Here is a 25,114-nt window from a genome sequence, read left to right as displayed (position 1 = left end):
TATTATGTAATATGTGCCTATAGGCTATAGAGTAATTACATAGGGGTGTTAATAATGAAGTCGAGCGATTGGTAAACGAATTATTTTTTATAATTAAAATGTAAACATTACGTTTGCATAATATGCATGCACTTAGGCACGTATTATCTTAAGGCATTTTTTAATTAATTTAATTTAAATAACAAGCAATATATTTTCAAGTTTATAACATTTTATTACTTAATATATGCTATTTAATATATATAATTTAAATATAATATGTAGTATTCTTGTTTAAATTTATAACTGAATAAAATTGCTCTAATATATATCTTATATAATATCGTATGAACCTCTTTACTCAAAAATATTTTGGTCGTGATTTAAAGGTTTTAACATTTGATGTAGTGATGTGTGTGTGCACCAGGTTGATAATAAAAGTATTCTGTTCGTACCTACCAAGTATAGTCGTATTGAAAATATTTATAAAAATGTCTTTTGTACAAAATCGCCATTTTATTATATATAATGTAATAATGCATATCGGTATTAAATATTTATAAATATCACGGTCTTTAAAAGACACTTTCAGTAGGTAGTGAATATAGCTTACCCCAGGCACAAATAAACACGAGTAAACCAATAAAAATTTTAATGAACCAACGTTGAATGTAATAAAACTCATTATCATAATGTTTATGACTGAAGTGTATTATTTAGTACTTACTTTTTACTTGCAAACTGAAATATCGATACGTATTTTCACAAGCTATATTTATTTTACAATCTATTTATGCCATTTTAAATGTCCGAACATTTTTATACCAAGATATATTGTGATGATTGTACTAATATATTGCAAATTGATGTATTGTGTACAATGCACAATGTACGGTGTTTATACATTCTTTATTCACATTCATCAGGAACTCCGTGTATAATTTAAGAACTCCAATCGTTTTATTTTTTATTTTTGAAATAGTAAACGGGACAACGTAAATTTGTAGTCAAAATATGCGTTTTCATCGTTATAGTTACTCACATTTTATTTTGTCGGGGATAACCTATGGGCTATGGCCAATTTTACAAGCATCAATTTCGGAACAAAAAATCTTTACCTAAATTTTTTCGATTAAAATAGAAATAAAATGCAAGTTTTCTTTGCACGCTTAAATATATTAGTATTATAAATTGATCGCGTCCCGCGGTAAATGTTTGCATCAGCCCGTCGACACGACGATATTATATCGATAGACCGCGGTGGAGCTATTTAGACGAGAGTTAACGTAATGGTAATAATATATTATGTTAAGTCGCGTTATAAATTATGCGTTCGGAAATCATGACGTATAACCACGTATACCAGCATGGATGTATATTAGCCTCCGTCGGCTATTTTTGAGCTGCAGTAGATATATATTATAATGCGCGTGTGCCGCGCTCGCTCATCATCGTGTCCCATTCATATATGCGCCTTATACACCGGGGAGACCGGGTTCGTGATCGACGATAATTGCCGGGCGTCATAAATCCAATATCCCATATTACGATTGGTCAGGTGCAAAATTATTAATTGCCAATTACCAATCGCTAACGGTTGTAAACACTTCAAACGGTCGTCATATTATTATATTTTATGTTATTATGGCTCGATCGCGCGAGTATTATAATATTATTATTATATACACGGCTCAATCAGACACAGGTGCGCTTTAAATATTATCATCGGCAAGTCCTTCCCGACCGACCGGCCGACGGGCGGTCACCGATGACGGCCTACTACCGATTATATTATTATTATTATTTATATATATCATTATATCACATACCGCTAGCTATTTCCTTCGATAATATTGCGGTCGCCTGCCGAACAGTTTAAAATACGATTTCAACACCCCGTAACTACTATATTGTAGATATTATATATATCTATATATATAGTACCTAAACGATATATTATACTATTATAGATATGGATATTATATATATATATATATATATATAGGTAATATAGGTGTAATAGTAGTATAGAAAAATATTCAAGTACGATGTTGAATACATATTAGAGATAAAGTATTCAAATGCGTATTCTGAATATATTATATATTTTTTGTATTCTATATTCATGTGAAAAGTACGTTATATACTTACCATTATGCTTTAAAATGAATATAAGTTAATATTAAAGTTGTGAGCTTGTGATAAAAAAAAAATTGAATCTGTATAAATAATTCATCCTTCGAAATGTGGTTTTCATTATTGCCCACTCAAGTTCTATGAACTAAACTTAAAATTATATTTTCAAAATATCTATAAATTAATTTTTTTTTTATAATAATTATTGAAATAATGAAAAAAAAACCAGTTCGTTTATGATATGTCATGTCATGCGGATTTTGTGCTAACAATTTTATATAATTGTATAATATCATCAAATAAATAAAAATATCTTATTGTGTAGAGAAGTTTTTGAAATATGAGAAGATTTCGAAGATATCTATGACTTAAAATTATTTTCACTTTAAATATATTATTGAAATGTCCTGCAAAATTTAAAATATTATAATTTATAATTTCGTCGACTGATCGTTGCCAAACAAATGTTTGGCATCTGGTGTCGTATTTCGATAACGACAGTATATTTACATATACAATATATCATTACAATTGTTTTGCTTGCATCCCGCGAGAGGAGTTTCTACAAACAAACGAAAAAAAAAACAGACCGTATACGTTTTCGTGGGCGGTGCTCGTGTATAATTTATACAAAGCAGACTCGCATCGCGACCTATAACATTATATACTATATACACATTACACACACTTATGTATATATACACAATACACACTGCGGGACACGCACACATATTAAATTATGCGGGTAAAAATATAATATAGTTTGTCGGCGACACGACACGATTTCGTCGTCATCTGTGTATGTTATTATAATTTATAATAGTAATAACAGATTTATTTATTTTTATTCAATACTAAAGCACTATTGCACTCACTCGCCATTTGCCACACCGGGTATGTACAATATTATCAGCAGCTAACGTCGTGAACAGGAGTAACTCACCTTGTACGTACGCCCAAATTTTTTTTGTAATAAATAATTTACTCAAATAATAATTTTTGGAGTTTTTAAGCTAGTCTATCATCTTTTAAATTATTAAGATTATTAAGATTTCAATTTTTTTATTAAGCTGAAATTCACCCCTTTTTCCTGTAAATTGTTATACAGATGATTTTTTTTGAAAATGTTGTATATAAAATATAAATTGAACTCCATACAAGTTATTTAACTTTGTGTATTAAGAATAATAGGTCTATATGATATTATATTAAAGGTTTATAATATATGGTGACTAATGGCTACGATGATTTGAAAATTTCAGTAATATTAATATTAATCTATCAATAATTTATTACTGTTGTATAAATTGTCGAAAATCGAGGATAATAAAAACTCAAGGAGTGTTATTATTGTTTTATATAATGAAAACCTCAGAAACTACTCGGTAGAATTTGTATTTAAATATATTTTCAAAGAAATACAAGCTTTTTTTTACTTTGTATTCTCATATTTGCTGTTTTTTACATTGGAATTATAATAAATTTGTTTTAAATGTTGGTACATTTTATTAATGCAAAATATTAAAAACAATTTACACGGATAAAATATGTACCTTTTTTGATTAATATATTTAATTCATTTGTAAAGTTATTAAACTTATATATTTTATAGTTCACCTATATAAATGAATCTATTAAACCGAAAAAACATATTAATTCTACAATAGTTCGAGTTCTAATTAAAATTAATACCTGTGTCGTGTAAGTGCATATGCACGCGGTGCGCAGTATTATAATATATAATGTGTGTATGCACCGAGGGTTATTACAATATATATATATATAATGTATATAGGTAACAGTGTCCGGGTGGTCTCGCGTGCCGTCCACCGCCCCCTATATAATATAAACGTTTCAATTAAATCGTTACGCCGACAATTTTCTCGCGCACAGATATTCCGCGTGATTAGAACGCACTAATGGACGGTGGCTGGTGCGGCGGTGGTCTTCCAGTCATCATATACCCCTTGGTATGGAGGGGGGGTAGATAAGTCCTCGTCGTCGACGGAACATGGCGTGACGGGAGCGGCTTAAAGTCAAGCGAAATCTGAACCTACATATATAGTGCAGAATATTATACAAGAGAGAGAGAGACTTCGCATTGGACACGAATGTCGAATATGGTCTACATGTATATATATATATATACGTATAATATACATTATATACACACATACACGAACTGAGTACGGCGCGAATTATGTGTACATATCATTATATATAGGTATATATATATAGTATATATGTATACCAGGTCACGACCGGTGATCATCATATGTATATATAATACATATATTATATTGTCGTAATAGTGTCCGCCCGAGTCGTAGAAAACGTTCGAGTCTGCTGTATATGGTATATAATATGTATATGAATTAATATATATATATATATATAGTACTGCGCATATATTATTATTATGTACCATGGTAACCACGAGGTCTGTATCTCGATTGACGCCGCCGCCGCCGTCGAGCCGTCCGGTGAAAAAGTGATTTTTCAATTTTACATGTGTAAAAAACCGATACGTGAGCCGCGAGTCCCATAGTCTCACCACAGGTGGTAATTTAATAATATTATAATCTGGACGTCTATATTATAATAAATACCATTATGATCTCATCCGGGCAATGGGTATTGGGTCAACCGATGAGCTATAATATATTGTTATTGTCATAAGTTATAATACACGTGCTTGTTATGCAATACACATTGTACACGATGCGTTTCGTCTTTCACGAAAGTACGTGTTCATTTCATAACTGCAGTTTCAATATTTTATCTATTTCCGTCATTATACTTTCTTCAACGAACGATACGTCAATTTTGTATTACCTTAGGTAATAATATAGTATATTTTGATAGAACAGTTAAAATTTGCAGCTTTTTAGCGATTTAATGTAAACAATTCGTATGGAATTTTAAGTGAAATTAAAATGAAAATATATAAAAATGATTAGTTTTATCGTTAAACTGTTTCACCCGGAAAAGGACCGAAGGACTATATTATTGATACGTGTACATTGATATGAAACTAAATAAAGGAAAAGTTAGCTGTAGTTACACTATCGCTTTTACTTTTGGATATCACTCTTACAAGAAATACATCTTATAATTAATTATTATATGAACCTCTAACCTCTAAGCCCTCTATTTCTATCATTGATTCCTATCACCATATAATAACCGTTTATTTTTTATGATGGGTAGTGGCAGTAGTGGTAAGCTATTGATGTGGCAGATCGTATTTGACGATGATTCACGCCGTCACCTATGCCATTGCACCGCTTCTGGTCAATCGGTATTTGGCAATAGCCAAAAACATTAATTTTAGTCGTGAACAGTAGCGGTTGAAAACTCACAGCCAGACGTTTTGGCACGATCCGATTCTGTGTTAAGGTCGACCATTTTATACTTTTATGCGCGTTTAACCAAATCTTATACTATTTTATACGTTTGTTGTTAACAGCGGCGTGCCTATATAATTTTTTTTATAAAAGAATCGTGATTTCACGCATTCGACAAAAATATCAAAATCATTAATAGCAATTGATTATACTAATAGTTAAGCGGTTAATGCGTACATATTTTTACATATTTTTTTTTATTGGCTGAAATATTGAAAGCAAGACGTATATAGATAAATACAAATTTTTACCTATATATTCAAAAACAAAGATCATTCAATTACTTCAGTATTACAGTTGATGTTATATTTTTGAAAATAGTGCTTATAATATTTCTAGCGTTTGCACTACTGTACACGAAGCCATCGATGTATTTTCTTTTTTACCCACAATATTAGCCTATGTTTACCTATTTTACACTGTAGTTAGTTTATTATTTTGATTATAATTACACGGTATTGTTTATTTTGAATTTACTTAACTATATGTTTAATGTTTATACGCTAAGTCAACTCGAAACTATAAAGAAAATTTTAACAGTATTTTTTATTTAGTATGATATATTATGTATAATTAAATAGGTACGTGTGTTTATAGCTATATGGCTAAAGTAAAAAAATGTTGATTAGTATGTATAATAATGTTTTATAATATATTTATAGTAGGTAAAGTAAACATTTTCTTTGCATCGTAATGTAATTTCTAAGTTAATTAGGTTAACGAGTCATTAGGAAAGCGTGGAGCAAAGAAGCTATCGGATATTTTAATAGCTTCTTGAATGGTCTCGTATTTTTTTTTTTTCGTAATCGGCAGTGGACATTTTAAACCAAACTACATGACAGTCGTACGTTGAATATTAAAACTGGAATATAAATGTAATACAATAATATACATTTATATATTATAATATTGAAATTCACTGCTTCGTTAAAATAAATGTAGTTATACAGACGAATATATTTTCGAAAAAAAATATTTATTTTTTAAATTTATTATCGTTATCATTCAAATTTTACTTTTTTAAAAGATAATATACATTTTCAACTTCATACTCCTAAGAAGAAAATATTGTTCATGATTTCGTTGAATGATACTAGAATTTTGAATCAATTGATGATTTGGACATAAACTTTTAAGTATTTAAACTCTTGTGCGTTGAATAGAATCATGTGCACAAATATTTTATGGGATGCAGTCATCTCTCAAAGTGTCAATTTGCTCAACAATTATCTGTAACTTATGCAGATGTAAACTTATTACCTACCTACGAAATTATTGCTTATATTGATAACTCAAAAAGATAAATCATCTTGTATAAATAATATACGTACACTTGATGTATATAATATATTTTTATATGACGCGTATACGTCGCATTCGAAAAAAAAAAACGTTTTTTTTTCTCATTGACATCGACACATGCTGGTCTGAACGAACCAGTCTTACTCGTTCTTTGTAAAAAAAATGTTTCTCTTCAAATTGAATTAGTTGAAAATATCTCCTCGTTGCTCACCCAACCCACAGTTTCGCGCAGCCTTCACACAAATTACACAGCGCAAACTCGATATTTATTTATTTTTTTCCGCACGCGAAAACCGTCTGTACCGTAGCACTCTTCGTCGAACTATGGCGCGTGTGGTTTCTCCGGCTCGATCGCACAAATTAATAAATAATAAAGCGTACGCCGCCGCGCGAGCCGTCTCATTGCGGCTCGTGTGTTGAACGCGTTTTGGGTCGTCCGCCGACATAATGATATATTTTATGTCATAATATTATTATTATTAAACGCAGTGACGACGACGACGACGAGCACGGTCGTCCAAAAGCGGTCTCGACCGGTAACTTTTCTGCGACGTGGCCAAACCGCGCGCTGCGCCACACCGCGACGATTGTCCGCAAAACGATATTATTATTAGTCTCGGCTCTCGGACCGACCGTATAAATCCAGATCGAATTCCCTCCGTCAAAGCCTCGCGGAGACTTCTTCGATGCGACTGCTCCTTCAGTTTTTTATTATTATTTCTGTTCGTCGCACGCAGACCGTAAAATAATATTAAATACCTACTCTAGATCAACAGATGCATATACATGCACACCTGTTTTTATATTATTATTATTTAGCTATTTTCATTTATCATTTTATTTGTATTCGGCGTCCTCGACCAAGTGCGGTGGAGAGGGGAGGGCACACACACACACACACACACACACACACACACACACACACACACACAAATACACATACGGGTTGCCATTAACCGCCTACCATGTCGACAACGGGCAAGGTCGTTTACGGGTCACAAGTCATCGGTGTTTTACCATAATGAGCGCTGCGCCTTTTCATTATTATTATTATTATTATTATTGTCATTATTATTATTGTTGTTATTTCTTTTCGTGACGTCTGTCGACGGTGGCAGTGGCGGCGACGACGACGACGATAACGGCGGACACTGCTGTGACCGTATATATATATATGTATTATATACACGAAACTTATATTATAATATCCTACCTATACACAACCACGTATAGCATAATATACTAATGTATACATAATATTATATTGCACTATGTTGTCTCTTTATAATAACACTCGCTATATGTTGCACGTTCACACCTCTATTATTATCGTTGCGTGAACATCGCCGAGAATAATAATAATGTAGTGTATTGTTTACTCGGTGACATCATTTTCCGGAAAGTTTAATATTTGATTTCGACTAACTAACCGGCTTATCCGGTGAAAAAAAAATTAAAAAAGAAGATACCTATTATACAGACACGTCCTCTACACATAAACATATAACAAACAATACGCATACGGTTTTACGACTCGCACTTGTCGAGTATACATTATTACGCACCCACGAGGTGAAACACTCGTTCGCGCTACACCGGTCGACGTCGTTTATCTAACGTTTTAATAATATCGTATGCGTCGTCGTATCGATGTCGTTTTCGATATTTGTATAATACTAGATAAAGTTCATCGTGCTTAGGCCGTGTTCATAAAAAAAGCGTTAAAATTACATTGATGAGAACGCGCGGATATTATAATATGATCGTATTTTTGAACAATACCGTTCATCTACGTGTACCTACCTATAATAACGTTATTATAGTATAATAATTTAATATACAGCTGACGTGCAGCCGCACACATACACATAATAATAATAATATCGTTTTGCAATGACATTTGTATACAGCGTATGTATTATAATTTTATTCGTTCAAATTGTCGATCACGCTATACGCGGTATTCGTACACGATCGCGTGTACATAATAATATTATTGTACAGCAGTATATGTTTGATTGCGAGCTGGTTAAGAGGAGGATAAGTGTACGGCAACAACAACACCGTGGGCCGGCCGACGACGACGGCGCGGCAGTCCGGAATGGGTGCCCGGAGGTCGGCAGAACCAGATCTCGGGTCAGCCGGGTCATCGGAAGAAAAAACAACCGTAAAGATAATATATATAATATGTATATCGGACGCCCACCGGGATGATGCCCACGCCTTTACATTATTTTTTTCGTTTTTGGATTTGACCTCGGCGCATTTAATCGTAACCCCCCCGGGACAAGGATGTAGGTTTTTTATATCGCATATATTCGTATATATACTTTTTTTTTATGTGAAATTTGAGATGTAAGACTGCGCAATGAGATGCCGATACGGACCATATAATATAATTATTATTGTGCGAATAACGAATAATAATATTCAATCGACATATTATAATATTTAATACGTGTGTGTGCGCACCCGCACTGGAGTACTGTGTGTGTGTGAATGTAACCGAAACCAACTTTACGTCTGACCAAATGCAGAACAAAACCCAATGGGAATTCGTCATGGTTCGCTGCGGTTTTGAAAAAAATAAAACATGTGAAAAAACTACTATCGTCTTCGGAAACGCGGACGAACAATGAGTGTCCAGCAGATGACTGACACACAAAGAGATACAAACAATATTATACTATTCGCGTGAAGGTTACCTACCGTGAAAAACTGTGCATATGAAAACCTTGAACTCTCCACCCTATCGCACAGTCCTGCGTTGTAATCCATTCACCGTTTTTTTTTTATATATAATATTATTTATACAATAAAATGTATGTAGGAGCTTGTCGGCCCGCTTGTCTATTTCCCTGGGGAAACGATCGACGGGCGGTGTAAAATGTTTATCTCGAATATATTTTTGTCATTAACCATGTAAAAGTTGTTCGTTTTAATGCAATTAGCAGTTTGTGGACGGCGGAACATGGGCGTTTTGAAATTCGGTCTTACAAAATCATTCTTTTCCGAATCAGGTGAGTTAAAAATTACGCCTGTAGCAACGCACAGACTATACATAATATAATAATCCTTACGTAAAGAAATCAAATGACAAAATACGCATGAATAAAATATTAAAATGAGGTAAATATAACACAAAAAATAGATCACTTAATTTATATTGTGACATATACATTGTATACTTCGTGGTTCAGATTTTAGTTATGAATTATCAAAATTATATTATTGTAGTTTCATTATTATTGATTATCTATTATTGTAAGTGTTTGATGAATTTGATAAAATACGTAGTACTCGCCTTAGTGTGACTATAATAGTTAATAATAGTAAACGTGTGCTAAATTAAACGACTATTAGAGAAGAATAAAATTATGAGGAAAATTGTATAGATTATAAAAATAAGCGATTTTATAAAATATATACAACTTACTATAGAATGTCCAAAACGTTTCGATTTGAAGTATAGTTTTATAATAATACAGACTCGTCATATATACTTAAGATAAATATATTATATATACTACACTTATATATCATAATATAACATAATCTAATTAAAATACAATTTGATCATACATTAGTCATATCACACATATAAAAATACTAAAGAATTTATCATTTTACCACCCTCAGGCTAGTATGCCTTTTGTATATAAAAATACAGAAGTATAACGTATAATTTTAGTAAAAATGGTTTCTTTATTTTTCAAAATATATATGAAGGCTGTAGATATTTTAAATTTGTAACACCAAATAACATTAACCAATATTTACTTTATCTGTATTCTGCATATTTAAATAATAATGTCCTTAATTTATACGTAGAAAATCAGAACAAAAATTGTTATTTTGTAATTTTAATTTATCATGATTGTAAACCGCTTCACTGCACAAAGTTGAACAACACTTCAGCGTGAGTCAAAATAGAAAGGGTCGACTTCCCTTTAAATGACATAGGAACATGAAATCAATCTAAGACCCAAAGTTTCATAGACATGAAATAAAACTTATTATTGTCAATCAACTTGTGTGATATATATATACTATACGAATTTAATATAGATATACGTTTTACGTTTAGAAATATAAGTTATTGCACAAACGGTCCAAAACTAAGAGTCCTGGATACAATTTTGTAAACCACTCACCACTGCTTAGTAAACTGTCCGCGGCCATCTTTATACTTACTGCAACTGTTATAGGTACTTGAAATAACAGCCTCCGAACTTTATCCAATTTATCCACCCTAATGTGATCGCAATAATGGTCTTTCACCCTCACTGTCATATACCATCACTGATGCGAACTATACACCTGACTGATCTTGTATTATATAACCGACGGATTATACGCATTAAGGGTTCCGATAAATCGGAGACGAAATTAACTTTTTAACAAGCACGTGTATACTATATATAGTACGTCACACATTTTCAAAAATTGTTAAGCCGACATTCGGTGTTTTTACAATATATAATTGTATATGTTTTCGTACAACAGTTTACTTTTCTGACCAATAGACAACTATGCACTGCTATTTCGATACTCTAAAAAAAACATGGTCCGGAGCTCAGGACTCAACTCGGGAGTGATGTTACCAGCTTGCAACACCGCCCATGTAGATGCAAGTAATGTTTTTATAATTTTGACTAAGCCGCATAATTAAGTACATAATTCATAAATGGTTTTATGAAATCGTACAAATTATATACTAAAAAAAAATGTTAGTTAAAAAACAAATGGGCGTGATCGGTCGAAGTGATGTATGTCTTTTAAACAAACTAACTAGATAATTGTTCATAATTTGATCCTCCTTTGCCGGTTTCAAACATGTATAATGTTTAGTTACACTGGAGATTGTAATTTTCTGTCGGATATTCTCCTTCAGTAGCATGATCACATAATAATCATATGATTACACATATCATATAAGAAAATATCACATCGAATGAAATATAAATGATGACCTTAAATTAGTTATATTATATTATTTTAACGGTTAAAAATATTACACACGATAAAATTAATTTCTTAAGCCTATTTATTTTATTCATCCCCGATATTTCTATACTAATGCATTTCGGATCCAAATCCACTCGAATATTAACTGGTGACTATATACTTTTTCGTAGGGTATTAATAATAAATTGAGAGTTTTTTGGATAAAACTTTATGAATCATGACGAGTGGGCCTAACTCAGCGGCGCGTAAATTACCAATTATTATTATTCCATAAAGATTTATTACAAGAAAATTCCGGCGCGGCCGACCTATTGCAACTGCCGTCGTCGACGACTTAAAAACCAGATGGCATATTCGAATAAATTTACGACAGTTATACTCGTAAAAGTATGCGTAATTTGGCACACGGATGTTGTGGAAAATACCATCACGGTATTTATGTATTTTTATTTCGTGCGTATTTATCGGGTTATCGAAACCGGTCAGACATAATATTATACAAAGTGCAGCGAGTGCACCTAAAATACCTATATACATTCGATGCGGGCCGCGGTGAAAATATCGGGCGATTTGTCCGATTTTTCGCCGTTTAAAATACTTTGCCGGGGGCACCGAGAACCGATGACCGCGCCGTACAATAATAATAATTATTATAATAAGTTTACTTTTTTTCACCGCAAAACGCGCGCACGACGAGAACAATACGTATTTACGGCAATATAATAATATATGCGTATACATATACTTCGCGGCGGTGGCCCGCGGGGCGCGTTTCCCGAAAGACAATGCGAGCAGCGCCGCGTATCGCGTTCTACTCGGCGCGTTGCCCGCACAACAACGCTACTCAACAGCTGAGGGGGAGGTGGCGGCGCCCCGTGATCGCTGCACCGAAAATTACACGGTCCGCGCGTGCCCGACGACCCCCGGAGGCAGGCACGCGATCTCCTCCACCGCCGTTGTGTATTATAATAATAATAATAATAATATTTTAATATCGTTGTGGCCTATCACAACTATAGCCGTCGTTGTTGTTGTTGCTGTTGCTGCTGAAGTGCAGTGCAAGTCTCTCTCTCTCTCTCTCTCTCTCTCGCACTCCTCTGCAGCAACACTCGCGTTCCGTATAGGCGCGGCCCCGTATCGACGTGGTGCTGGGAGTCGGCGATAATTATTATTACGCCGGTCCGGAGGAGGTTTATTTTTTATTTCAGACAGATATGCGCCGGGTCGTTCAGGGGTCACGGTGCACGTTATACATGATATAAACACACTCGTACGGGCGCACGCACACACACACACACACACACACACACACACACACTCACACTGCATCGCCAAGTAGCCAGCAGGTATCTGATATTATAATATATTATATACACTCGCGTTATACCGATACCTAGGTATAGGGCAGGTATCCACAGCCGCATTTGTATATATACGTATATTTAAATACTCGTAAATATACGTGGAAACGATTTTGTTGTATTGCACATTATTACGGTATATTATGACACTCAGCCGTCGAGTCCAATTTTAAAACACTCATTTAAGGCGTTCTTCGGTTTATACCGCACTGCTGGAGAAGATCAGTGACAGAACGTTCAAACTGAGTTAAACGAATTTCGTTTTTTTTTTCTATTTAAACGAATCAAATTAGTTTTTTTCATTATTAATTTAAAATTATCCGTACTGTTTGAAGAAATAAAAACCACTAATGGTATTTGTAACATTTACACAATGCATTTCCTGCAACTTGCAGGTATAAAAATAATATATACTATTTAATGATATTACGGTGATATAATAAATCAGTTTTTAGAAGTGATGGAGAGGGATGGGGCAAATACAAAGTTACAACCGTTAAAAAATTTAGACCGCTGACCAGTGACCACGACCGACGACGACGGCGACGGGCGGTCGTGCGTACACTAATAATAATACACGCCGGACCGTGAAAAACGTTAATTTTTTATATCCATTTAGATTGTTTCGTTTTTTTCATTTCGCGCACAATACAATTGAATGGACAACCACTGCGCCGAATGATAAAAATAAATAAAAAAAACGGTAGTCGAGGAAATGGTCGAACGATGCAATCGAGCGTGACTTTTGAACTCCGCCGCCGCAGAGTTGAACTTTATATTGAGGATGTTTAGTTGAAAGGGTGTAGACCAACTTAAACTCAAAAAATCTGTTTCTGATATAAATATTTTTAAAAGTTAGACGTACAAACTGATAAATGAACTCCTGCAAACTTATAGCAATATATTTTTAGATACATATGCCCTATATAATATTATATTTATAGGACGGTTCTCGACACCGATTTGAACAAAAACTCATCCTATAAATGACTACCTATGTTGTATATTATATACAAATATGAAATAGTGAGCCACAGTTAGGTACTTTTTTTTTAAGTTGAAAAAGGTGTAACAGATCATTTTTTAATATTTTTGTTTTTCAATAAGTAAATATAATTTTCTTAGGTCTCAAGCTTAAAATTATGTAAAAACTAAAATAACAGAAAAGTTAAATGTTTTTTTTATAGCCGTACTTTATTTTTAAATACCACGTGTATATCATAATACAATAGTCTTCTTCGGAAACAATTTACACTTTATTATAAAAAAAAAAAATATATTATGCACAATTAAAACCATATACCTACCTACGTATTTTTCGGGTTTACCGTTTCCGACTTGACAATTTGTGGCCATTGCATATATGTATATACACATTGCACATCATTAGCTGCACAGTGGCCAACCGTTATAGGTTTTACTGTCGTTGTTAGTATAATATTATTCTATCAGACAGAAATCGTATTTGGAAAAAAAAATCACAATCAACCCGAGTGCGTTTTATTGCTGATGCTTCCTCCGAATCAGTGACAATAATTTACAGTCCTATTGTTTCGTTTATATTTTTTGCTACTAACGAACTCCTCCTCTAATATACCGCAATATCGTCATTATAACATTTGCCGCCACTGTTTCACAGAAGTGACTAACAAACGTTATTATATTATTATTATCACCATTGTTGTGGCAGGTATATTACATTTTCTCTGAAAAATTGCGTAGTTATATTGTTTATCCTCCCATTAAATATTTACGTTATAAACTTTAAATCTCGATTTATAATCGAGTTAGATAATATTAGTTATTAGTGTTATTATATATATATATATATAGTTACTTTGACGGACATATAATCCGGAAGATCCTACTACGAAAATAAAGCATCGATTGAATTACTAATTGTATTTAAAAATGTCAATTATTTATAAACCGTGATGCCGTAAAAAGCGTCTTAATATTTTCAACAATTTATAACTGATTAACGTTTTATGAAATATACTGCAGACTGCAGTAGATAGTTTAAAATAGTAAAGCAATAATTGACATGATTATAAATCTAAGTAAATCTGAAGAGTAATTTTCGTATGTATTTTAGCACGTACACGTAATTATACAAGGTGATATTTTTTAACAATTAACAATTAACACTAAAACTATTAATAAATTATCTCAAAAGTGTACACATTTTTGAAAATCATTTTTTAAATTTGAAAAAAAAAACATTAATTTTCTATTATATACTTGAATATTTGGGTACAAAATATTTTTCTGATAGTTTCAATGCGTACGATTTAATTTTTAACGAATAACTAATTAATTTAGTATTTTTAACTTTTTAAGTATTTAAAATTACAATGATTTGAGTTGTATAGAACAATTATTTGTGTGGTAGTCGTACCTCTGTGTCACACCACTACACTTATTTAAACATTTAATACTTATAAGTTAAAAGTAATTAATTACTTATTCGAAATTTGATTTTTATATAACAATAATCTTTCTGTCTATCTCAAAAAAAAAAAAAATGTCTGTTAATGATTTAATATTATGAAATAAATGTTTTTCAAAAACCGTTGATGCTTTTTGGAATAATGAGAATATCGAATGTTTAATGTTAAAATAAGCACTCGGTAATACGCTGTAATTATCATCTATACATAAAACTATATATTACGTTGTACGACATAAGTATATCGTTTAATGCAAATACGCGTATAGTCATTAGTCATAATATTTTCAACGTGTTAACCGACCCAAATCGAAATCGTTTTTATCTTTCTAAATAAATAATCACAACATTGACAACGATGAAAACGTGACAATATACTAAAAGAAAGAATAAAAATATAAAAAAAAAATAGTTTAATTTCAAACTATATAAACTATACTCACATAGCAATGTGAGAAACACATGATGTAGGTATATATATTATATTATATGCTACGTAAAATATCTAAAAGGCGAGCGGACCAGTTTTTTTTTCTCGGAGATGGTTTATTTTTCGTTTCATGCGGTCGAGTACGGATTTTGACGGTAAAAAACATAATCTAAAAAAAAAAATAAGTGATTGGACAACAGTAGGAACCAGCTGACGGCTGTGGATCTAATCGCCGCTGCTGCCATATAAATATATAATTTATATATATATATATATATATATAATACGCTATAATAAGTAAGTATATATGGTATAGACTAGTTTTGAGTTTCGACGGTATAATATATACACACACACACACACACTACATTTACGAACCGGTTGATCCGATCTGGTTTTGATCGGTCCTAAAGGCGGCGGCGGCAGAGACGACAACGGCGACGACCACGACGACTACGACGACGACGATCGACCGTAGCTCGGGGCCCCGCGAGCGGAACGAAGAATGTGACCTCTACCTTATGCCTCCGCCGCCACTGCGCGTCGAACTTTTGAGGAGAGAATACACACACACAGAGACACGTGTGTATAACGCACACCCGTCCGGCGACGGCAGTCCTTGATCTCGTGAGGTCAGTGTTAAAGGTCAGACGTGATGGTTTCACCGTGAGAGAGACGTGTGGCCGTCGCACGTACATTACAACCGACGAGGAAGCCGCGCGCTGTGCGTTCGGTGCAACAGTAGTGTAGTAGTAGTAGTAGTAGTAGAGGTAGTATAAATACTGATGGTATAGTATAGACATATTATGGTATAGTGACTTGTGTGTGCGTGTGTGTGCTGGCATACTAATGTGTGTATGTGTGTATAGTCGGTAAAGAGCTGTGTATTATAATAATAATATAATCTTATAATAATATTGTTGTCCGCGCGCGTTTCGCTGCGTATTATGCACATATAGGAGGTAGTATATAATAATATTATTGTGTATACGAAACGACGAGAAAAAACATAAATAATAATACCGTAAAATTATATATATTTCTTAATATAATAAAAAATATATATTACGGTACAGTGCACGTCGTCGTCAGTGGCTACGAATTTAAATTTTTTTCGGTTTATTTACGATTACAACTTATTAGGTAGGTATACCACGACAAGTCCGTGCGAGCTAAATATGTATATAATTAACATATATGCCTCTAAATATATTTTCTGTTTTCGTAAATAAGCCACGTTCCGTGAATATTGTTCTTGAACTGCAGCGAGAGTGAAATAAATCATTGTTACGAGGAACCCACAATTCACGTGCAGCTTTTTAAGACACGCTATTACTCGGTTTACTATACGTTTTGGAATGATAATTTTAGATAAATTATCCTGTGAATTAAAAAAAAAAAAACTAAAAGCGTTAACATGAAATACTGTTAACCACATTGATTGACGATGGGATTTGTGTCAAATCCGACTTTTATGCACTTTGGTAGAATCGTAAAAAGTGCGAATTATTATGTGATAACCACGGACAAGGTCGAGTTGAACCATTTACCACCTGTTAATACGCCATTGGTATTAGTGACAATAGAGTTTCACGTGACAAAATTAATTTTAGAAAAAAAATCGTATTGCTCTCGGTTAGATTTATACTATAAAAAAAAATGTATAGGTAATCCAATACGATTATCATTAATATCGTCGCAAGTATTTTACATAGTGATTCGCCAAACATGCTAATCACCATTATTTTTTTAATAATGAAATAATTTAAATTATTAATATTTTTTTTATTAACGAGTTACATGTGATGTTAATATGTTATAAACTTCTCTTTATAATGAATAATTCCATTTTTTAACTGTAAATTTAGTGAATACATTGTTTTTTAATTTAAATTTTGCATAAAAGTTCAAGTCGTTAAGAACGGTTTTACAAAAATAAAATATATTTATTATATTCATTCTAGTGTACATTAAAATTAATTTATTTTTACAAATCATCTATAAATGTTTACATTTATATATACGTTATAAACATCTACAAATAGTTTAATATAAATTACTTAAATTTTCATCACTAAAGCTCTCTTATATCCCAAACTCATTATCATGGTTCTAATTATCCTTAGTAAATAAAGTTAAATAACTGTTCATTCAAATTTTAATTTTGATACGCCAACACTTTAAAAAAAATTATTCACTGAATAATTTTCAGTTCAAAAAATGGGTTCATTTGAAAAATAGAAGTTTGAGTGACCTAATGGGTTTCTATAGGAGTATGGTCTAATGTAGCACAAAAATCTTTAGAATTTGAAAATGTTGTCTTTGAGTATATTTGAAACTTCCAAAAATCAGATTTAGAATATTATAACTACATTATTGAAGTGAAAAAAGGTGACCATGCTTGGTGAATCACTCTGTATATTATATGGCATAGTTGGCATGCGTTACGTACAGAGGTCAGAAACCGTGCGTGCGGTGCGTTTTTTCTCGTTTTTTAAAGAAATATTATTTTCTCATTTTATGCGGAGCACGTTTAATTGTAACGAAATGAAAAAAAAAGCTTTTTCGGTCCATTGACGACTGTATATTAATGGTAAATGCTACATAACAAAAATCGTATTGTGTGCAAATCATGGTTAATTTTATATAATATGTGCGCGTATACGTCTGGCGAATTGCAATCGACTGCGGTTAAAGTTCATTTTATTTTTTTCCGTACAAAATTCGACTGACATCAGTGTCACACCGTTCTCATATTATGTAACAGGCCATTTTATCGTCACGTGAAATATTTACACGTCATCTGCACCACAGTAATATAATACAATTATAATATGTAGAAACATGTCTCCGGCTGTTTGGCCCATTTCCTGTAAACTGTCGAAGTTACAGATAGGTAAAAAACACGATTGCCGAATATAAGAAATACAGAATAACTATTTTTAATCGCAAACCGCAGGTGTAATAAAATGGAAAAATTACTAATTGCATATTTTACCTGAATATTTCTATCTCATATTATGTTGGCTAATTTTTAACTGCACAGTGCACAGTACTTTGCGCACCTCAAACTTAATACATAAATGTATAATTTCATTCAAAATTAAATTAACTGATTTATCACGCTTCCCCAAAATATCTATACACAACTAACATAAAAAATTATACAAAAGAACAAAATTTCTAACGAGAAAAGATTTTCGCATCGGACGTCACATTATATATATTTATTTTTAATCTGAAACGGAATTGGTATTTTGAAAACGTTATAGTGTGACGAAATTTGGATGCAACTATACTTATACGGAATATACAGCTGTCGTGCGTTTAAAACGAACAAAATGTTTGGCGGCATTCAGTATATACCTCTCAAGTCTAAATAGGTACATATTATAATTCCAATTGAAGTATAAAATTATCATATTATACAATGCTACGCGTGTGTCTATATACGTATATATATATATATATATATATATATATATAAGTAAAACGTTGATAAAATCTGATCGTTCCAATGAGATCGTGCTCTGCATAATAGTAATAATAACATATTTTATTAATATCGCGTCTTAGCGTCACCTCGTCCTTGCACTGGGTGTAAAAGACCAGCGGTGGCAGACGATGTGCCAATGGTCGGAGGCGTTAGGGCGTCCACAGTATATAGCAATATAGCAATATTATATTTGTATATAGGTGTATACGATTATATACTCAAAATCTCGCAGGCTTATGTATATCAAGAAACGGCATTCATCGCGACGAGACATGGCATAGACATAACAACATTACTCGTATATTATATATAATACGTTTGGGTCGTCTTTATTTGTTCTATAATGCAATATACGACAATAACTTGTTTTGAAGTATCTCAATTATTTACCAATGGTCAAATGGTGAAAGCCATATAATAGTAATTATTATAAAACTTGATTTTAAGATCGATGACGTAAAAAGTTTATATCACACATATTACATCATACCCAAATCTTGCAAGTTTCACTTACAATTCCTATAAGTTCCATTACTTACAAAAGTGTTTAATTTTATCATTTTTTTATTTTTTATTTGGAAGTTCCCATGTGATCAGTCGAATCTACGTAGTCAGCATTGTAAGAATATAAGAAAGATGTAGAAATTTGGTGAAATTCGAAAGTGATTTTATTTAAAAAATATAATACGTCGCTTCGAAATAATGACAAAAATATTTTCGAGAGGATTCTATCTGTCCTAAAACACAAAAAAAATATCGATTAGTGAAATGTCAAACCTATTTAGCGTTACATACAATATACGAATAAAACAAATGTCAATATCGAATTTTAATAACTACTAAAATATTATAAACATGTACAATATTATAATATACTTGCAAATATAATATAATAATAATATAATATTAACCGCTCGCAGATTTCGTTGTATGTTGATTATTGACTTATGTATATTATGCTTGTGTTTTCCAGTGTTTCCGGGAGCAGTCGATCGACGGGACAGCGTTGCCACTGCTCAGCGAGGACCACCTGACCGGAACCATGAACATGAAACTGGGACCGGCTCTCAAGTTCCGGGCCGTTCTGGCCCAGAAGTTGGGAAACTGCGCGGTGTGCATGCACTGCGCCCACTGTCACGGCGCCCAAACACACGGTGCAGGACGACACAGCCCCGTCCCCGGAAACAACAACAACAACAACAGTTCGTCGTCCGCTCAGTGTTGAACAGTAGCACCGTTCGTGTCGACTCCGTGGCAAAGTCCGTCCACTTTACACGCACAGGGTGTTCAAGATGTTTGAAAATTGATATATTATTATACTGACGCCCTGTATGAGCGGTAATATAACCACAGAATAAATGAAATTTCATTTTTCTGTGGTATTACCGTCGAGCGTTTAAACTACATTTCTATGATATACATTCACCTACAGTGTCCCTGCTAATCGACGTTCGTTTTTTTGTAACGAAATATCATATTATGGTCCATTAAATCATGTTCTTATGTAGGTATTTTATAAGACAATGTATTTTTATAATACAAATCGTGTTCATGTCTATCGCTCGTGTCGATTATGCAAAATAATAAAAATAAAATTGCATTATTCAAATTATGATAAATTCCAAAAGTCATCGATTTCGCCGTTTCCCTGACTTGTTTTTCTCGCGTTGGATTTATCAGTATTGTTACGTATAAGTTTCTAATTTAATAATTGTTTGCATATTCTCGAACAGCTGATGGTCATTTTTATTTTCATTATTATTATTATTATAATTTTTTTTTTTTTTTTTGAGCTTTTGTTAATATTTTTACTATTGTTTTACTTAAATATTCTATTACGCATCTAATGTCTATATAATATTATTTGTAAGTAGTTAGTTTAGTTTAAAATTTATATTGTATAATATATTATATAGTTCTCTGTTGATTATTATTATTATTTTTTTAAGTTTCTTGAAACTAATATTATAGTGCGGATTGGTCGTAATCGGTTTAAAATTATAACTTATAACGTAAGTAGGTAATATTTTATAACTACAAGTGAACACAATATGCAGGGCATTTTTATTATCAGGTGACATTTCGAAAAATTTAAGGCATGTAAAACATTAAAAGAAAAACAATTTAACAACATATGCTATTTTACATTTTAATATTGTTAACTAATTCTGAAAATTAATAATTTATGTACTTCCTAAGATATTGTCAGTATTGAGTTTTTAAATAAATACCTTTTATAAATTGGTCTACTTGAATGCTCAATATTATCCGATTATAATCGAGTATATAGCAATATAACGCGTTTTCTAAAAATGTTTAAATTGTTTACACAATGTATGATGTACAGTTTACACAGTGCCTTCGTTTTGTATTATATATATATATTTATATATATATATTTTATACACAAAAGCTAAATTATAATATAATTTGAATTCAACATAAATTGGTTCAAGTTTTTATTTTGAACATTATAAATCGCATTAAATACTTTGTAACGAATATCGATTATTGATAGTTCGTAAGAAACAATATAATGTTATTTACCAATTTAAACTTAATTTTGTGACAAATGAATTATACAGAAAAAAAATATAGTATATAAATATTTGTTGATATAATTAATATTTGTGGACTGTTGACATTTGTTTAGTTATTTTTTTTTTATTTATATATATATTATATTATTAATTAAAACATTGTAATTGAGAAAAACAAAATTTTCTCGGATTATCAGGGCTGACCTAGTGCAATTTTCATATGCAAATTATTACGATGATTTCATTAACGTAATCACGAATAGGTAGTATTTGCATACGTGTACGGCGTTTTTTTGTTTGATTTTTTTTTTTAACTATGTAAAGAAATAAAACAAGAAAAATATAAGCTGTTATAAAGCTATAATATAATTTATGTCTGTTGTGTTTTTTTTTAACCGTAAAAACTTTCACGCAAATCTTCGTGTTTTATATCCCAAACGCGTGGATGTTATATTTAAAGTGATTTGTTTTCATTATTTTGACATGCTATGTCAAATAGTTTTGATCCCGTTGTGGCGGTCATGCAGGCAACTACGCGAGTAAAAAGCTCGAAGAAAGAAAACACATGAGTATACCTAAACACATTGTATAATAATATATAGTTTACAAGCTGGAATACGTCTATGAGAATGTTCGTGAGTTAAAACACTGTCATTTAGAAAACAAACCATATTTTTATAACACGCGTATTATTAGGTATCAGTGTCGACCAGCCATCATATATAAGGTGTAGCGGACGGTACACATTTAAAGGTTTTGTAAGGGATGGGTGTGTGTCCAAGTGTGAGCAATTTGTTATAAGAAAACTTTGTTAAACAAATGGAATCGATCTATATGCAATTAGGTATTGTAGTATTGTAATATTATGGAAGTTCGACCATATTATGTAGTCTGGTTATTTGTACTTTATTATAACAAGTAATTTGAGCATTATACGGTTATGTATTAGTTATATTATATATTTTGATAAAAGTGATGGACTTAAAAAACGTATAACGTTTGAATCGGGTACCTTAAACGTGACCAATAGTTTTTAACTCATAAAACTTAGTTCATAGAAGTTTAGAAGGCTGGTAATTTCTTAAAATTATTTATGTTCTGGACCATTATACAATATTTTTAATAATTTTTTTTTTTGCATAAAAATTTATCAAAAATCTAATACATTAACCCGAGACCCCTAAGACAACTTATACCTCGAGGTCCCGATGTACCCCCGCTAAATCCGATATTGATGATATCTATAATATTATATTCGTCGTATTGTGTTCCATTATTATTTATTTTTGACCTTTTAGAGGCATAGATTTTTAATCACAACATTCACAGCTGTTACTGTATATTAAATTATATTTCCGTTATTAATAATATTTTCCATGTATCTGATTGTAATATTATTATTAATTAATAACATAGGTACGTACCTATAACGCATGTAAGCCCGGAAACGATATAAAAAACTTTCGAGTTTTCAGACAGTAAATGTTGCCTTAGGTATATAATTTTATTATAATATCATATTGTACGTGTATTGTGCACTTTGAAAAACAAAATGTTGCAATTCATCGTTTGTGCGGGTATATTGACTATATTATAGTGCTTAATAATATATATATATCATTACCTTTGTCTCGGAGACAGAGCAAATATTATTCATTTCACGAACCCCAAAAATAGAAAGGTTGGTTATTATTTCAGTCGTAAATCAAACGCCGAGTCGTCAACATAAGGGGAGCACGTGAGTTGCGTCCTGTAAAAAGGGTAACACGAATTCCGTACAAAAGATCAGGGTTAATATTCTTGATTAAAAATAAAAAAAAAACTAATTATTGAATTGACAATAAATAATATATATATATATATATATATGTTTTAATTTGTTGTTTTTTTGAATGTTTAATAAATAGTTTATAAAAAGCAAATATACGTTAAATCTAATCAAATGTCAATATGACCAATGACATAATATAGATACTAATCTAAATATACATAATAGTTATAATATAATCATAGATTAATCAATCATGTATACATAAATCAATAAATAGTACTAGTAATAATATCAATCAATCAAAATGTTAATCAAAAATTAGGTTTATAAAATTAACTTGTTACAAAATATAACCTTGTTATTTCATTTTCATTTACATTTTTTATCTGATTTTCAACAAATAAAATTTTTGTTTTGGTGATGTTTCCTAAATGTACATACAGAAATCAGCTAACTACTAAACTCATCGGTTTAGATTATTTTTTAAATATCTGAGAATGTATATATTCGGATGGCCGGATGGGGAGCTATTAAAACAAATTAAAACCTAATCCAAGTTTTTTTTATGATATCGGATTACGATATCTATTAATAATTATTACTTATAAAGTTATAATATTGTATCGAATCAAGTATTCTATATGAGCTTGCATGGTAAATCCAGAACATTGTGAAACTAAATATTTTTATACATATATAGGTATATGTATAAGGTATATACTTAAAACAAAGTTTTACCGATAGAATTGTATAGAGGGCGAGTTTTTATTGATCGTGGCATCTATAATGATAAACGACAACTTGGCTACTATTACTTATCAACTATAAGAATATGTAAAAAATCTATTGATTATAAACCCAGGAGTCAATAGATAAATACACCGCAGCGAAGAGAAAACTCTAGAAAAAAACCACTACTTAACCTATGTGGTAAGAACAATTTGTGTATACCTATTTTTCGGGATACAACTTTAGTAGGTATCCAAAACATGAGTGAAATTATGTGACTCGTTAACATCTTTATATGTAACCAGAAATTGCAGTCATCGATAGCAAAAAAAAAAAATTTAAAAAAGATAGGAGAAGAAAACAGAAAATACGACACAGTGTGATCAGAGAAATATTGACAATGATTCAGGAGTGTAGAAAACGGTGAAATTTGCATGTGTCGGAAACTACGACATTCGCGGAAGATTTTGTCAACGTGCCCGCCGTCATCGTCAACGGGGTGTACAACAAGAGCAGGACGTGGTCGAGAAAGGATTAGTGGATATC

The 25,114-nt window shown here is 31.8% G+C and overlaps 1 protein-coding gene across 1 annotated transcript in view; it reads left to right on the top strand.

The window, feature by feature from the left end:
• LOC113551905 (polyhomeotic-proximal chromatin protein-like) overlaps window positions 1-21,333 on the top strand; it is a 45,514-nt gene extending 24,181 nt beyond the window's left edge. Inside the window, 1 exon segment of the mRNA XM_026954475.1 lies at window positions 20,502-21,333. Within this exon segment, the coding sequence (XP_026810276.1) occupies window positions 20,502-20,753 (252 nt within the window). The 3' untranslated portion in view covers window positions 20,754-21,333.
• Window positions 21,334-25,114: the final 3,781 nt, after the last annotated feature.

This window comes from Rhopalosiphum maidis, chromosome 2, assembly GCF_003676215.2.
Source record: "Rhopalosiphum maidis isolate BTI-1 chromosome 2, ASM367621v3, whole genome shotgun sequence".
NCBI classification, from domain to species: domain Eukaryota; kingdom Metazoa; phylum Arthropoda; class Insecta; order Hemiptera; family Aphididae; genus Rhopalosiphum; species Rhopalosiphum maidis.
The sequence above is the reverse complement of the archived record's forward strand: the minus strand, read 5'-3'. Positions and strand labels throughout refer to the sequence as shown.